At 38.2% G+C, this 15,604-nt stretch overlaps 2 protein-coding genes and 1 pseudogene across 4 annotated transcripts; all 3 read left to right on the forward strand.

Moving 5' to 3' along the window:
- The first annotated feature begins 3,420 nt into the window (after positions 1-3,420).
- On the forward strand, positions 3,421-6,069 carry LOC112082790 (annotated as a pseudogene).
- An 885-nt stretch (positions 6,070-6,954) lies between these two features.
- Positions 6,955-8,082, forward strand: LOC112082784. Of its 2 annotated transcripts, none has more exons than XM_024150298.1 (5): positions 6,955-7,029; positions 7,119-7,177; positions 7,270-7,344; positions 7,422-7,484; positions 7,611-8,082. In XM_024150298.1, exons 1-5 carry the CDS (start codon positions 7,019-7,021, stop codon positions 7,838-7,840), a joined length of 438 nt encoding a protein of 145 aa, XP_024006066.1. In that variant the 5' UTR covers positions 6,955-7,018; the 3' UTR covers positions 7,841-8,082. The 2 variants fall into 2 exon arrangements, with proteins under 2 accessions (XP_024006066.1, XP_024006067.1); XM_024150299.1 differs by having other exon boundaries at positions 7,428-7,484.
- A 4,615-nt stretch (positions 8,083-12,697) lies between these two features.
- LOC112082825 lies at positions 12,698-14,633 on the forward strand. 2 transcript variants are annotated; one of them, XM_024150353.1, is made up of 6 exons: positions 12,698-12,860; positions 12,945-13,061; positions 13,515-13,652; positions 13,740-13,830; positions 13,934-14,016; positions 14,222-14,633. In XM_024150353.1, exons 3-6 carry the CDS (start codon positions 13,531-13,533, stop codon positions 14,334-14,336), a joined length of 411 nt encoding a protein of 136 aa, XP_024006121.1. In that variant the 5' UTR covers positions 12,698-12,860; positions 12,945-13,061; positions 13,515-13,530; the 3' UTR covers positions 14,337-14,633. The 2 variants fall into 2 exon arrangements, 1 of the variants encoding a protein (XP_024006121.1); XR_002897362.1 differs by having other exon boundaries at positions 12,972-13,061; positions 13,934-14,633.
- Positions 14,634-15,604: the final 971 nt, after the last annotated feature.

Here is a 15,604-nt window from a genome sequence, read left to right on the forward strand (position 1 = left end):
TAGTCTAGTTTTGTATACACTAACTCTATTCTCTCTATACATAGTGAATCATATATGAGATTTTAAATTACACGCATTGTTTCTGTGAACAACCACAGTGAAGTAAAGACAGTAGAATTCTACAACATGATGATAGCCAGCATATAAGTGTATAATTATATAGTAGGTTTCAGTTGGGGAAAATGAGTCTATATGTACATGGAATAAAATACTTGTAAAATAGCAGAGTACCTGCGCCGAGATAACCGTAGTACTCTGCTACTTCCAGCTTTGCAGTGAGGACTACCTTTGGTGGTGGAGATCTTACCTCACATCAGGCTCATCAGCTCTCTATCTCTTCCTCTACGCCACGTTCTACTTCTTCACAAAGCTTCAGATCACAAAACTGGTCTCGGCGATGCTTTACTTCGGGTACATGCTCATCGCTTCGTATGCATTTTTTGTGCTCATAGGAACAATTGGGTTCTATGATTGTCATAGGAACAATCGGGTACTCTGCTATTTTATGAGTATTTTATTCCATGTATATATAGACTCATTTTCACCAACTGAAACCTACTATATAATTATACACTTATACGCTGGCTATCATCATGTTGTAGAATTCTACTGTCTTTACTTTACTGTGGTTGTTCACTGAAACAATGCGTGTAATTTAAAATCTCATATATGATTCACTATGTATAGAGAGAATAGAGTTAGTGTAAACTAGACTAACCAACGAAAACAGTTAGAAGCGCGTGGTAACAAGAGTGGGCCCCCCACAGAAATCCCAAAAGAATCCCTTATTAAATACTAACTTCCTGCAGAGTATTGCAGCAACGAATTGCAGCAACGAACTTTTTCATTTCGTCATTCCAAAATTCCAAAAGCTTTGTTCTCTCTGTTTTGCTTTGAAGATCACGATGAGTTCAAGATAACTTTTAAAAAATCATCATCATCCTTCTTTTCTTCTCATAAATTTCTCTACACTAGCTGTATTCTGGTTTTTTTTTTTTTGCTCAGTGACGCGCCAGTGAAGGAGGAGGTCAAGGATGGCTTGGTAGAGAAAGGAAATGAACAAGGTACTAAGAGAGATTTTATTATGTAGTGTTGATCCGGATTTGTATACATTCTTAGTTCTTACTGTTTTTTTTTTTTTTTGGAATTTAAAGCACCGGCGAATGTGATCGGCGGCGCCGGCGCTCATGGAGATGGCTTGGTTGTTGCAGAGAAAGGAACCCAACCAGGTAAGTAGGAGAGATTTCTTATATCCTTTGATTCAGATTTGTATAAATCTCTTAGTGTTTTGTTTTTGGATTTAAAGCACCAGCGAATGTGATTGTCGGCGTTCATGGAGATGAATTTGTAGAGAAAGGAACCAAAAGAGGTATATATGTGTTGTCAATGATTTTTTTATGGATTTGAATAGCTTTAGGCGTCTGTGTTTTAGGAGAGATTGTGTTGGATTCTGATTGGGATTTGAATAGCTAAGCCGGTTGTTGATTTTGTTTAGGACGGGAGCAGGAGGAATTAGAAGATTCAGGCGGCGAGGAGGATTCAGGCGGCGAGGAGGAATTAGAAGAAGCCAGCCCCCAGGGTAAGAAGTGCGTTCATCGTCGCGAGAGGCTCCAGAAGAAGACGAGGAAGAATCGGAAGGCCAGACGCCGTCGCAAGCTCCGTCGCTACCAACCTCCCGGCGGCAACGGTGGTGGTGGTGGCGCTGGTGACGATGACGGCGCGGCCGGTGGTGTCGCGGCAGCATGATTCCCCGACACTTTACTACGTCATTTTCCTTTTTTTTCATTTTCCACGTCAGACTTTACTACTCTATTTTAAATAAATAGCAAAATCCCCAAAACACAAAATGTCGATCTAGGGTTTCGGCCGATCGATCGATCTGATTGTAATAAATTTCACTGCCATTTCAATTTCTTTCGAATCTTTTGTGTGCAACTCTCTTGTTTACTCGGTCTTGTGAATCATATTCACAGTAGAGAGCTTCTTACATTTACTTGTTTCTTGGTTTCACTTTCTGATGAGCTGAATCCTGATACATTTGAAAAAATTTCGTTGTCGTTTCAATTTTTGTTGTGTACTTGATGTGAGCATTTCTTAGCACTTGGGACCAATCCTTTTGTTGCGACCTACAACCCTGGTAAGGTAAAGCACACTGTCCTACAGCTAGTTCGTAAAAGTGTTCTTGATCTACTTCACCATCCATCTTTATTACCTCTGGTAGTTAGCAAAGCTGATGGTGAAACCAAGGACGCTGATCAGGAGAGATTGGAGAGAATGTCTCGGGCAGCAGAAATGGCTTGATCTTCAAGCACCACAAAAATTGTTTCAGTGAACAACCACAGTAAAGTAAAGACAGTAGAATTCTACAACATGATGATAGCCAGCGTATAAGTGTATAATTATATAGTAGGTTTCAGTTGGTGAAAATGAGTCTATATATACATGGAATAAAATACTCATAAAATACTTAAGTTTCCCAAATGTATTCATTCACCATCACCAAAAAAAAAATGTCATTATACAAAATATTATTCACGCATAGAAACAAACAAGTCTTATAAACGATGCAACAAAAGCTGATATTTAAAACCGTCACACTATGGTTGTAAACTCGAAACTTGGTGATCATATTTGTTTCATAGTTAGTCTTATAGAACGTTTTAAAAAAAATCCTCACTGCAAAGCTGTAAACAGTTTATGCTATATTTCCCTAATGGAATAAAGCTAATCTTAGTGAAACCCCACAAAGTGGTATTTTGATCCCTAATAGCCCTTATTTCAGATAATTTAACACGCACGTTCGTTATAACGTTTAGAGTTCACAACATAATTATAAAAATTTGTAATGTTTCGACAAATATATGATGAAATTATTCATTGCACACAACATTATGTTTTAAAAGTTTTAGTTATGTTTCCTTGATGGAATGAAACTAATTTCAGTGGAATCCAAGAAACTGAAACGGACATAAACAACCCTACTCTATCATAAAATATGATTTAATTTTAGAGTTTGAGCTTGATAATTGATATCTTCAGTAACCCCAAAAAAAAAAAAAAATTTGATAAATGGGCCGAATATAGGCAAAGAAAGTGAAGCGAGGTATATTGGGCCATCCGTTCGGCCAACTCTCGCCACCGCTTATAAAGTTTAGGGGTTAATTTGTTATTCTGATTCTCTCTAGGGTAGGTTTTGTCATTTGTATTTTTCTTTCTTTCTCTTTTTTTTTTTTTTTTTTTTTAATCGGTGAATTATCTATTTTCCTCAATCAAAATATTGAACTACTACTGATTTGAAATCCTGGACCGATCTGTGTCTTCTTCTTCTTCTTCTTCTTTCCCCCCGCCTACTCACTTTTTCAAAATTTCTTGAGCAACACAAACACGCAGTTTTTTATCTTCTCAGAGCTTTTGATCACAATGGATTTGGCGGAAGGAGAAGGAACTACAGAGGAGAAGTACGACGTAGACATCGTAACCACCGCTTCTTCACTCGGCGGCTCCGGCGTCTTCCATATCATCAATGACATCGTCGGTTTCGTCCTATATATTCACCGGCAGATCCCTTCGTGCGTTTCCTTCCTCTTTTCGTATCTATATGCTTCGATTTATCCTTAATTGATGTTCGATCTGGTGCGATGTATCTATCTTTGTTTGATTCATCCACCTCTCGGTTAAGTTCGCGGATTAGACCGTTTAATGCGTTCGATTTACCGCGATTAATTGTTTTTTTCAGAAGAATTAGAAGATTGATGGTTTAGATTTTATGGATTCCGGATGGATTAGTTTGAGATAAGATACAAAGTCTGAGGATTGTGAATATCTGTGAATATATGGTCAAATTCTAAATGAAATTGAAAAGCTTTTAGGCAATTTATGTGTTCATGAGTTCATCATATCCTCAAAATTTATTCCATTGCTAACACACTGTGAATATCTGTTGGTATTACTCCGAAAGGTCTAATTTAACGCTCAGATTGATCAATTGTGCACACTACTTCCGGTTGATTTTAGAATAAACTATGTCGTATCCACTTATGAGCATCTTTTGTGCTCTGTCGTCTCTTTGATTTGTAAATATCAGTCTTATAAACATCCTGTCGTGTAATGAAGGTTTTCATCATGTATTCGTCGAAACATAATAATGTAGTCAAAATTCTAATGAATGTTCATATTTAACCACTACAAAATCATTGCAGTGGTTTGTATTGCCAAAATTTAAATGGAGGTTTACGAATATAAAATTACAGATTGTTTTGGTTTAAGAGGTTAGGTTACCAAAAAAGAAAGTTATAAAAATTGAATGGGCAAAAAAAAGTGAACAACCACAGTAAAGACAGTAGAATTCTACAAGATGATGATAGCCAGCGTATAAGTGTATAATCATAGTAGGTTTTAGTTGGTAAAAATGAGTCTATATATACAAGGCATAAAATACTCATAAAATACTTAAGTTTCCCAAATGTAATCATTCACCATCACCAAAAAAAAAAATGTCATTATAAAAAATCTCCACAATCTGAATTCAGAGCTAAATCAACGAAAGACGTAGCTTCAGTTGCGAGAACATATCTTCTAAAAGGTGTTGAGTGATCACTTGTGTCGCTCGAGGTGGTTCAACTTTTTATCAAAAGCCTGTTGCACGACACAAGTCACTCAACACCTGTGATCCTCACACCAAAGGTCTGGCTGTGACTTGTGAGCTCGGCTACTCCTCAAGAAGTTGAACAAAAGAAGGAGATCATCTTCACATATGATGTCGATTTCCAGGCAAGCTTTTATTTTCTTACCCTGTGATTTGTGTCTTAATTAAATGCTATCCTATTCCTGTTCTCAATATATCTCTGATTTACTGCTGCTGTTGTTGCTGTCCAGGAGAGTGAAGTAAAGTGGGCATCTAGATGGGATGCTTATCTTCTGATGAGTGATAACCAAATTCACTGGTTCTCAATTGTCAATTCACTGATGATCGTCCTGTTCCTCTCGGGTATGGTGGCAATGATAATGCTGAGGACCCTTTACCGTGACATTTCACGATACAACGAGCTCGAGACTCGAGAAGAAGCTCAAGAAGAGACAAAATGGAAGCTTGTCCATGGTGATGTTTTCAGACTTCCAACTAATTCAGATCTGCTCTGCTTCTACGTTGGTACAGGGGTCCAGTGTTTAGGCATGGTACTTGTGACGATGATCTTTGCCATGCTTGGATTTCTCTCCCCTTCCAACCGGGGTGGTCTGATGACGGCCATGCTCCTGCTCTGGGTCTTCATGGGCCTCTTTGCTAGTTACGCTTCTTCACGTCTCTACAAAATGTTCAAAGGAACAGAGTGGAAGAGAATCGCCTTCAGAACAGCCTTCTTGTTCCCTGCAGTTGTCTCAGCCAAAATCTTTGTCCTAAACGCTCTCATCTGGGGTCAGAAGTACCATCCGGCGCGGTTCCCTTTGGGACAATGTTTGCCTTGATCTTCCTCTGGTTTCGTATCTCGGTTCCTCTTGTATTTGTTTGTGCTTACATCGGTTCCAAGAAACCAGCGGTTGATGACCCAGTGAAAACCAACAAAATCCCGAGGCAAATCCCAGAGCAAGCTTGGTATATGAACCCGGTTTTCTCAAATCCTCAATATTGGAGGAATCTTACCGTTTGGTGCAGTCTTCATCGAGCTCTTCTTCATCCTCACATCCATTTGGCTTAACCAGTTCTACTACATCTTCGGGTTCCTCTTCCTAGTCTTTGAAATCCTCATCATTACCTGCGCCGAGATAACCGTAGTACTCTGCTACTTCCAGCTTTGCAGTGAGGACTACCTTTGGTGGTGGAGATCTTACCTCACATCAGGCTCATCAGCTCTCTATCTCTTCCTCTACGCCACGTTCTACTTCTTCACAAAGCTTCAGATCACAAAACTGGTCTCGGCGATGCTTTACTTCGGGTACATGCTCATCGCTTCGTATGCATTTTTTGTGCTCACAGGAACAATTGGGTTCTATGCTTGTCTCTGGTTCACACGGCTCATCTATTCCTCGGTTAAGATCGATTAGTGGAGGATGATGATGATTGATGGTGGTGATTAAGGAACAAAGAAGGAACGTTGATTATAATTTATCTTCTTATTGTTTTGAAAAAAAAATGTTTTTGTTGCATTTTCGGGTCTATTTTGTTGCAGAACAAAAAGGATTTTAATATATGTGAACGTTATTATACTGTATTTTTGTTTGATTGTCTAATAACCCACTCCTGGAGAATCTTTAGTGAGAATATGTAATTCAATCATTCATTCCTACGGTCTTTTACCTCTCAAAAAGTTTTTGTAGTAATATGATTCCATCGTTAATGTTCTCGATCGAATTAAGCCTCAATTAGGTAGAATTTTTTTTTTAAAACGTTCTATAAAACTAACTATGAAACAAATATGATCACCAAGTTTCGAGTTTAAACAAATATGATCACCAAGTTTCGAGTTTACAACCATAGTGTGTGACGGTTTTAAATATCAGCTTTTGTTGCATCGTTTATAAGACTTGTTTGTTTCTATGCGTGAATAATATTTTGTATAATGACATTTTTTTTTTTTGGTGATGGTGAATGAATACATTTGGGAAACTTAAGTATTTTATGAGTATTTTATTCCATGTATATATAGACTCATTATCACCAACTGAAAACTACTATATAATTATACACTTATACGCTGGCTATCATCATGTTGTAGAATTCTACTGTCTTTACTTTACTGTGGTTGTTCACTGAAACAATGCGTGTAATTTAAAATCTCATATATGATTCACTATGTATAGAGAGAATAGAGTTAGTGTATACAAAACTAGACTAACCAACGAAAACAGTTAGAAGCGCGTGGTAACAAGAGTGGGCCCCCCACAGAAATCCCAAAAGAATCCCTTATTAAATACTAACTTCCTGCAGAGTATTGCAGCAACGAATTGCAGCAACGAACTTTTTCATTTCGCCATTCCAAAATTCCAAAAGCTTTGTTCTCTCTGTTTTGCTTTGAAGATCACGATGAGTTCAAGGTAACTTTTAAAAAATCATCATCATCCTTCTTTTCTTCTCATAAATTTCTCTACACTAGCTGTATTCTGGTTTTTTTTTTTTTGCTCAGTGACGCGCCAGTGAAGGAGGAGGTCAAGGATGGCTTGGTAGAGAAAGGAAATGAACAAGGTACTAAGAGAGATTTTATTATGTAGTGTTGATCCGGATTTGTATACATTCTTAGTTCTTACTGTTTTTTTTTTTTTTTTTGGAATTTAAAGCACCGGCGAATGTGATCGGCGGCGCCGGCGCTCATGGAGATGGCTTGGTCGTTGCAGAGAAAGGAACCCAACCAGGTAAGTAGGAGAGATTTCTTATATCCTTTGATTCAGATTTGTATAAATCTCTTAGTGTTTTGTTTTTGGATTTAAAGCACCAGCGAATGTGATTGTCGGCGTTCATGGAGATGAATTTGTAGAGAAAGGAACCAAAAGAGGTATATATGTGTTGTCAATGATTTTTTTATGGATTTGAATAGCTTTAGGCGTCTGTGTTTTAGGAGAGATTGTGTTGGATTCTGATTGGGATTTGAATAGCTAAGCCGGTTGTTGATTTTGTTTAGGACGGGAGCAGGAGGAATTAGAAGATTCAGGCGGCGAGGAGGAATTAGAAGAAGCCGGCCCCCAGGGTAAGAAGTGCGTTCATCGTCGCGAGAGGCTCCAGAAGAAGACGAGGAAGAATCGGAAGGCCAGACGCCGTCGCAAGCTCCGTCGCTACCAACCTCCCGGCGACAACGGTGGTGGTGGCGCTGGTGACGATGACGGCGCGGCCGGTGGTGTCGCGGCGGCATGATTCCCCGACACTTTACTACGTCATTTTCCTTTTTTTCATTTTCCACGTCAGACTTTACTACTCTATTTTAAATAAATAGCAAAATCCCCAAAACACAAAATGTCGATCTAGGGTTTCGGCCGATCGATCGATCTGATTGTAATAAATTTCACTGCCATTTCAATTTCTTTCGAATCTTTTGTGTGCAACTCTCTTGTTTACTCGGTCTTGTGAATCATATTCACAGTAGAGAGCTTCTTACATTTACTTGTTTCTTGGTTTCACTTTCTGATGAGCTGAATCCTGATACATTTGAAAAAAATTTGTTGTCGTTTCAATTTTTGTTGTGTACTTGATGTGAGCATTTCTTAGCACTTGGGACCAATCCTTTTGTTGCGACCTACAACCCTGGTAAGGTAAAGCACACTCTCCTACAGCTAGTTCGTAAAAGTGTTCTTGATCTACTTCACCATCCATCTTTATTACCTCTGGTAGTTAGCAAAGCTGATGGTGAAACCACCAAGGACGCTGATCAGGAGAGATTGGAGAGAATGTCTCGGGCAGCAGAAATGGCTTGATCTTCAAGCACCACAAAAACTTCTCGTTAGCACCGCTTTCTGTCAAGGTTTGGCATTCTGTCATTAAAATGTTTTTAGTGTTCATGATGGATGCTTCATTAAATCCTCTTACCCTCTCTTGTTTGGAATCAGGACCCTCGTGATATGAGCCTGGAGGAGCAGGTGCATCAAAAGTATGACTTGGTAAAGTTTCAACCGGAAAGTCAGAACAACAGGTCGGGCTCAAGAGCATGATGGTTTCTGGCATCAAACTGTATAATGATGGGCGGGTATGGTATTTTTCTCTGTACCCCTTCTTGGGAGTCATCCTTTTCAGTTAATATGTTCATATACATGCTTTTGTATGAAAGAAACAATGCACCTATATTAAGCAAACTATGTTCTGTTCGGTTGAAGTACAGCCGTTTGCTGTCATATATCATACACTTCATCTGGTTTGTACTTACCACCTTCTTCAATGTTTTGTTTTTTTCCAGACTAATTGGGTGACAATTAACTTGACGTCAGGGATCATTTCTCAGGTTAGCTCTTTGGTTCACTAGGATCATTTCTCAGGTTAGCTCTTTGAAATATCTCATATTAAGTTGTTGCTTGATATGGCGCCAGAGTATTAACTGGACTTTCCTACATGAGTTTTGGAGATGTTTTCTTTTTTTTTTTTTTCTTTCTCAAAGTGAAGAATATTTGAGGTATCAGAAGCGATACTAACTTCCTTGGAGCATCTGGAAATAAGAGTGATGGGTTTTATGGAAGAAGAAAATACGGTTATATTAGGAGCAGCAGTAGCCGTAATAGCAGCATTACCTCAACAAGTAGTGCGTCTAGCGGGAGTGGTTGGAGAATGACTTCAAGAACTGTAGATTCTCTGACGTGTAGGCAATCTGGCCCAAAAATGGTATGTCTGTTATCTGTGGCGTTGGTAGAGATTGCATAGTTCTGATAACCAATAAGTAACATAACATTCTTTGCAGGGTTCCAAGCGGCCGTGAGCAGGAAATGAGGGTACTCAATGTGTTTACGTTCATAATTGTTAGTTATGCGATGCAAAATTAACTGGTCACAGAGCGATCGTATAAAGCTTCTAGCTTGTTCATATTTCTCCTGCTTCTACCTTTTGTCTTGTGACTGCTGGTGATTATTTATGGTACAGGATGATATGTTCTGTCGGTTTAAACCTGATTCTGGAGATTTCTTTCTTTTCCAGGTTTTTTCCTTCGTCTGTCATTACTCTACTGCAATCTGACATCAAAACAGCTCTGAAATCTGCATTTGGTCAGTCCGATGACCCAGTAGCTGTCATAGATTGGTGCAAGGGCCGAAATCAGTCTATGGATGGAGGATCTATTTCTGAGGGATGTAGTGCTGAGTCAGCCCCGAGTGAAGGTAGAACACGAATCCTGATTATTTCTCAGTCTCACGCTGGCAATCATCTCGTTGAGCTTCTACTGTGGTTGTTCATTGATATCTGATAGAGTGAATACTTGTCAATATCTCTGATGGTTCTTTTATCTTGGCAAACAAGCAGTGTCGAATGCAATAGATGGTGCGGAAGGAGAGAAGACTGCTCAGAGCCAGGACATATACAGTTCAGACCAACACTTTTTTTTGTGTTCTTCTATACTTGTGGGGTACGTATGCCGATGTCTGCTCTATAAGCAGTCAGTGTTAAAGTTTTTTAAATAGAATATGGTCTTGATCAAGATGCCTGTGTGATCGGGTTATTTCCTGAAGTATTCATGATTTCCTTTTCTTAGGATATCTTAAAAGTTTTTGTTACGTACTCATATTTATATTGTTGGTTGTGACAGATACCAAGATGACTGGCTTACGATATCAACCAAGTCATTGCCACATTGGGAAAAAGCCACTCTTTAAGCCATATGCTCTGCCGAAAAGTGTGAGTTTTTAAGAAACTCGTCTGAGAGATATTCGTTTGTTTTCCTGCCATGTTGGCCAATTGATAATTTGATATTCTTCTCCACTAAGAAACATGTGGATGTTCTTTGTTGTTACCTTTCGCAGATTAAGTATACTGTTGTATGCCCGGAGCAGGTGCATTAAAGAGAAATGTCCATGAAGCTTATGGATTGCTAAAAGAATCCATTTTGGAGATTAGAACTAAAGTATTTAGTTATCCGTTGATTAAACCAACAGTTTCCTTGGAGGTGATACTTTGTCCCATAGTAGAATGCGTGCCCTTTTTTTTTTTTTTTTTTTTTTTGCGTGAGCTAATCATTGCAATATGAATGCTTTGACTTGGCACACAGATGATCATGGTCAGGGAGCCTGGTGATCCTGCGCCTAATACAGTTGAATACAGACACGGTCTAACTCCTCCAACGAAGGATGCTCGAAAGAGAAGATCTCGTCGAGAGCCTGACCTGAATGTAATTTGCGTTTGTTATGTGTGGAATATGTGGAGTAAGAAAAGCAATGTGGTATGTGTGGAGCTATATGGTTCAGTAAAGTTCATTCGAATAAAATCTTATATGATGATATGATATCTTACAGTAATCTTACCCAAATTTCATGTTTGTGTAGATGCATTGGTACCCCGAGTAGCTTATTAGATCATAAAGACTTGAAGAAAAATTTCATAGCTTACATCAGAGTTGTGAATAAGTATCTGACATTAATTGCATCCTTTCAGTTTACCAGCCTGCATGCATAATAAAACATAACATCCTAGTATAAGATCTTGCTCTCGCTGTAAAACTATTTTGAATGTTTCCCGGAGAAAGACAATGAAATTATGGGATTAGGAGATTATGAAATGGCAACAAAATTACACCGAGAGCTTCCCTGTTATTCTTTAGTTTGCACCGATTTGTGAATCAAGAATCTGTCTCTGTTATTCCCCTTGAAAATAATCTTCCTATTGCTTACATGGTGCTGGTTTGGTATTTGCAGATTTTTGGCTTTGATGGTAAACTGGTGGTTAACTATGCTTTTTCAATGGCATGGGGATGAGAATACTAAAGCCTCGTAAGCACATTCTTTCTGCTGTTACATAACTGATGATGAGAGAAGCAGATATGAGCATTACCAACAAAGTCTTGAGTTGTTTCACGGTGGCGATAGATCCTCGCTTTGTTGGGAAGATGACTTTCAGATGGAAGCTTCTGTACATAATCTAGCGTCGAAATTGATATTACTACATGTACATAATGACCATATCAACAAAAAAAGGATTTCAATCTCATTGTGTATTTTATGTTGGGCTCGTGTTGAGAGATTCAAAATTAGGAAACAGAGAGCGTTATTTTTCTTCTTCCTCACCAAAACCTATAAAAAGGAAAATTACTTCATTGATTTAGTTAGAGTAGGAAAAATATAAACTGGGAAATGTTTGTGGATAATTCCCAATTTATAGTTTACTTTTTGAGTGTGACATTTATTTAGTTATGAGTATCATCATACAATGAACTTCCATTTAGTCTTACACAGATGTGATGAGATGATGTTGTAACATTAGCAAATATCAATATAACCTTTTCTTAGAATGACAAGAATTTGACTTTTGGCAAAATAGTGATTTGGAAATTGAACGGATTGTGCACATCGGGTAAGTGATTGGGTTTACATTATTATTGGATTAGATATCGAGCCCGGCTATATTATGGGATTTGGGCCCATTAAGATGCTTATATCATGGGATTTTGGCCCAATAATATGCTTAAAGGGAAGCCTTCTTATGCGATGCCGTTTTGTCCACAACTCTACTTCTCTTGTCCGCCAAGACGGGAAGTCTGAGGAAAAGCATAAGAAGAGAAGAACCCAGGAAGAAGCAAACACATTGAAAACGAAGCAAAGATTCAGAAACTTAAAATGAGCTTGTAGAATAGATATGGAGGGTTCATCATCGTCTTCTTCGTCGCCTTCACTGATGTCCAAAGCGGATGGCGAGTTGGAGGAAATGCTCGATCGGATGGCGAGTTGGCGAGTCCAAATCGGATGGCGAGTTGGCGAATCCAAATCGGATGGCGAGTCGCCTTCACTGATGTACAAATCGGATGCTCGATCGGATCGACTCCAAGCTCGAAGCCCCAGTCTCGAAGCTCCCTCCCCTTACCATATCATCTCTCTCCTCCCAATCTCCCGCTGTTCGCAACAAGGCAATTTGCTCTTCTACTGAATTTAGTGTTTGATGATTTAAAATCAAAATCTTACGAGCAGGGATATATGTTAGATGAATCCTACTTTTTAAAGTTATAGAAATTATGGTGGATGTTTATAGGAATTCGTGATATCCAGTCTCAATGTTTGTTGATGTACCTTTTTTTTTTTTTGGCACAGGTTCTTGAGATATTGAGTCATGTAAACAAGAGAGTGAAGCACCAGCATGAAATTGGTTTGCCGTTGTTGGACTTATGGAAATTGTACACCGACCCTGCTGCTTCTCCTATGGTTAGGAATTTTGTATCGTGTATGTTGAGATGGCTTTTGAACGAGCTCCTGCTAAGGTTCGGTCATCTTGTTATTTGATCATCACGTTGTTGGAATTTGCATATGCTTGTAAATAGTGTAAATATTGCTAACCAAATTAGAGGACTGGTTCTTGTTCACTGTTATAGGAAAGAGAGGATATTGCACCTAAGACACTGGAGAATGTTTCGAAGCTTCCTCAGCAGCACCAGGAGATTGTTTTGAGATTTGTCATTAAGGTGGTCTCTCAGTCCTTCCTTTAGTGTGAAATTGGATACCTATTTTATCTCCACTTGTACGTCCTTTTTTCCTTTTCTAAATCGTTATGCATTACTTAGATGACTAAGCCAATATGTTTTTTTTTTTTTTAATTCAGTTGCTACAATGATATGATCAGTCTGTTTGCATTATTTTGTCTTCGTATTGTTTATAGTGACACTTCCTTTTGCATTTTTTTTCTCTCTCTATTTGAAGCATTTATAGTGGTTAGTGCTGCATATATTGGTAGTCCTAAAGGTTTTATGTGGGGAACGATATCAGGTGATTCCTAGAGTCTTATAAAAATTGATACGCTGGCGAAGTCTATTGCCAGCTGAATTGGTAGTATAGATGATCATTTTAGAATGTCTATTTGCATTACACACAATCATTGGCCTTTAAATATCCTGAAATTGTAATTGGTTTGTTTTCAGGTTATTGGAGAGTGTCATGCGAAGCCAGATCAGTGATGATGTCTCTGTAAAGTATAGATCTCTGATTGCTTCTCAGGATAAAGAATTGTTTCTGGATTTTTGCCTTCATATGCTTTTGTATCAACCAGTTCTTCAAGGGTATGGAATCCATTCGAGTGTTCTTCCACCATCTTTTGTTCTACTAGTTATATCTGCATCTAATTAGAGCTCGACCTTCTTATTCAGAGGAGGATCTCCTCCTGGGCTTTCAGTTTTTCAAGTTAATCGCATCATGAGAAAGCAAGCATTGAAAGGGGACATACTTACGAAGAGAAAGGTCTGTTAAAACTTCAAACTTTTCTCTTTCTTTTGCTGCCAAGCTATACATTTGTCACTAAGAACTATTTTCTTTTTAATAAATCGATCAATTCCTTAAGCAGTTGGGGATCTTGAATGTCATTGGAACCATGGACCTGCCTGGTGAATCCGTATATCCATTCTACATTGCTGCATCAGTGGATAGGTATGCTTTATGTTTTTTGCCAGATGACATGCTTTGTTATTGTCACATGACATGAAATACTTTTCTACCTTCGTGGAACCATGAACCTTCCTGGTGAATCCGTATATCCAATGTTTTTTTTTTTATCACTGTCCTTCTGCAATTCATTTCTACTCTTCATGTCTCTGAGAGTTGGTATGAATTTTTTGGTTAAAATTCATTCAAGTCAAGAACCTGTAGCTAAAAGAGGGGAGGAGCTTCTAAAAAAGAAAGCTTCTGAAACAAATTTGGATGATCCCAAGTTGATAAACAGACTGTTCGTACTATTCAATGTTACGTGATCCTTTTATTTTTCCAACATTTTAATAAATTTTTCTTTGACACTCAAATCATTTATATTCTAGGAAAGCTTAAATGTGATATTATTTAATCCATTCCTAGGACCAGGTCTATGTCTCCTGCAAGGTTAAATGGTTGTAATTAAGTTTTCTTCTGCTACTCGTGGATGACATGACTAGGTCTTATCCTTGAGTATGTAGACTCTATTGTAATACAGATTCGTATATATTTTGGGAATTCTGGAGTGTTGAGGGTTTCTTCTCGTGTTTAAGTATTTATTTTCCTTGTCCATGCTAAATTGGCAGACTACTTCCACTGGACAGGTTGCTCCAGAACATAATGTAGCTCCAGGTGAAGCTCATGTCTGGTTTCTGTCGTTCTATCGCAGCTGCAAATAGTTTTCCTGCAACATTTCAATGCATATCTGGCTGCATGCATGGTATGTCGGTTAATATATATGACATACTTCTAGAACTGAGACTTTTTTCTGTGACCACGGTCTGCATGTATGTCTGTTTAGTTAGATAATGTTATGGAAATATTGTTTGTTCGTAAATAGTTTTATATAGTCAATCAAATTCAAACTAACATGTTGCACTACAGACTCTACAAGAAAAAGTTAATGATCTGTGTTTTGACTATTGTAAGAAGAAGGATTTGGCTTGTTCCTGACGCTGGTTTCTCTTTCAAGAGGGTTCAATTATTAGTGATCAGGAAATTCTTGAATCACTTGGTGCCTGTTCCCTATGAATATGGTTCTCCATTTTTTTTTTTTTTTCATGTTGGTTATTGAGTATTTTCGCTATCTACCTTGTTTGTCTCCTAAACGCATGCACACGCTAGACATAAGCTTCGACTGCAATTATGCACCCATTTTCTTTGACTTTACCCAAATTTCATGTTTGTGTAGATGCATTGGTACCCCGAGTAGCTTATTAGATCATAAAGACAAGAAGAATTTCATAGCTTACATCAGAGTTGTGAATAAGTATTTGACATTGCATCCTTTCAGTTTACCAGCCTGCATGCATAATAAAACATAACATCCTAGTATAAAATCTTGCTCTCGGTGTAAAACAATTTTGAACGTTTCCCGGAGAAAGACAATGAAATTATGGGATTAGGAGATTATGAAATGGCAACAAAATTACCTTGGTATGAAGATATGTGGTTGTTATGAGTTGTAATGGAAAATTTCTGACTTTGACAGACACAGAGCATCATAAGAAAGTACACTCACAGAATGTAGGTTCCCTTGCGTTACATCTTT

This window comes from Eutrema salsugineum, unplaced genomic scaffold (genome assembly GCF_000478725.1).
Source record: "Eutrema salsugineum unplaced genomic scaffold, Eutsalg1_0 scaffold_7, whole genome shotgun sequence".
NCBI classification, from domain to species: domain Eukaryota; kingdom Viridiplantae; phylum Streptophyta; class Magnoliopsida; order Brassicales; family Brassicaceae; genus Eutrema; species Eutrema salsugineum.

Excerpts from the sequence above, each read along its gene's own strand:
- LOC112082784 (XM_024150298.1), top strand. Across the intron at positions 7,178-7,269 it reads AGAGAAAGGAAATGAACAAG|CACCGGCGAATGTGATCGGC; the intron begins GTACTAAGAGAG and ends TGGAATTTAAAG. Across the intron at positions 7,485-7,610 it reads AGAGAAAGGAACCAAAAGAG|GACGGGAGCAGGAGGAATTA; the intron begins GTATATATGTGT and ends GATTTTGTTTAG.
- LOC112082825 (XM_024150353.1), top strand. The coding sequence starts at position 13,531 with ATGCGAAGCCAGATCAGTGATGATGTCTCTGTAAAGTATAGATCTCTG. Across the intron at positions 13,653-13,739 it reads TATCAACCAGTTCTTCAAGG|AGGAGGATCTCCTCCTGGGC; the intron begins GTATGGAATCCA and ends CTTCTTATTCAG. Across the intron at positions 14,017-14,221 it reads ATTGCTGCATCAGTGGATAG|TCAAGAACCTGTAGCTAAAA; the intron begins GTATGCTTTATG and ends AATTCATTCAAG.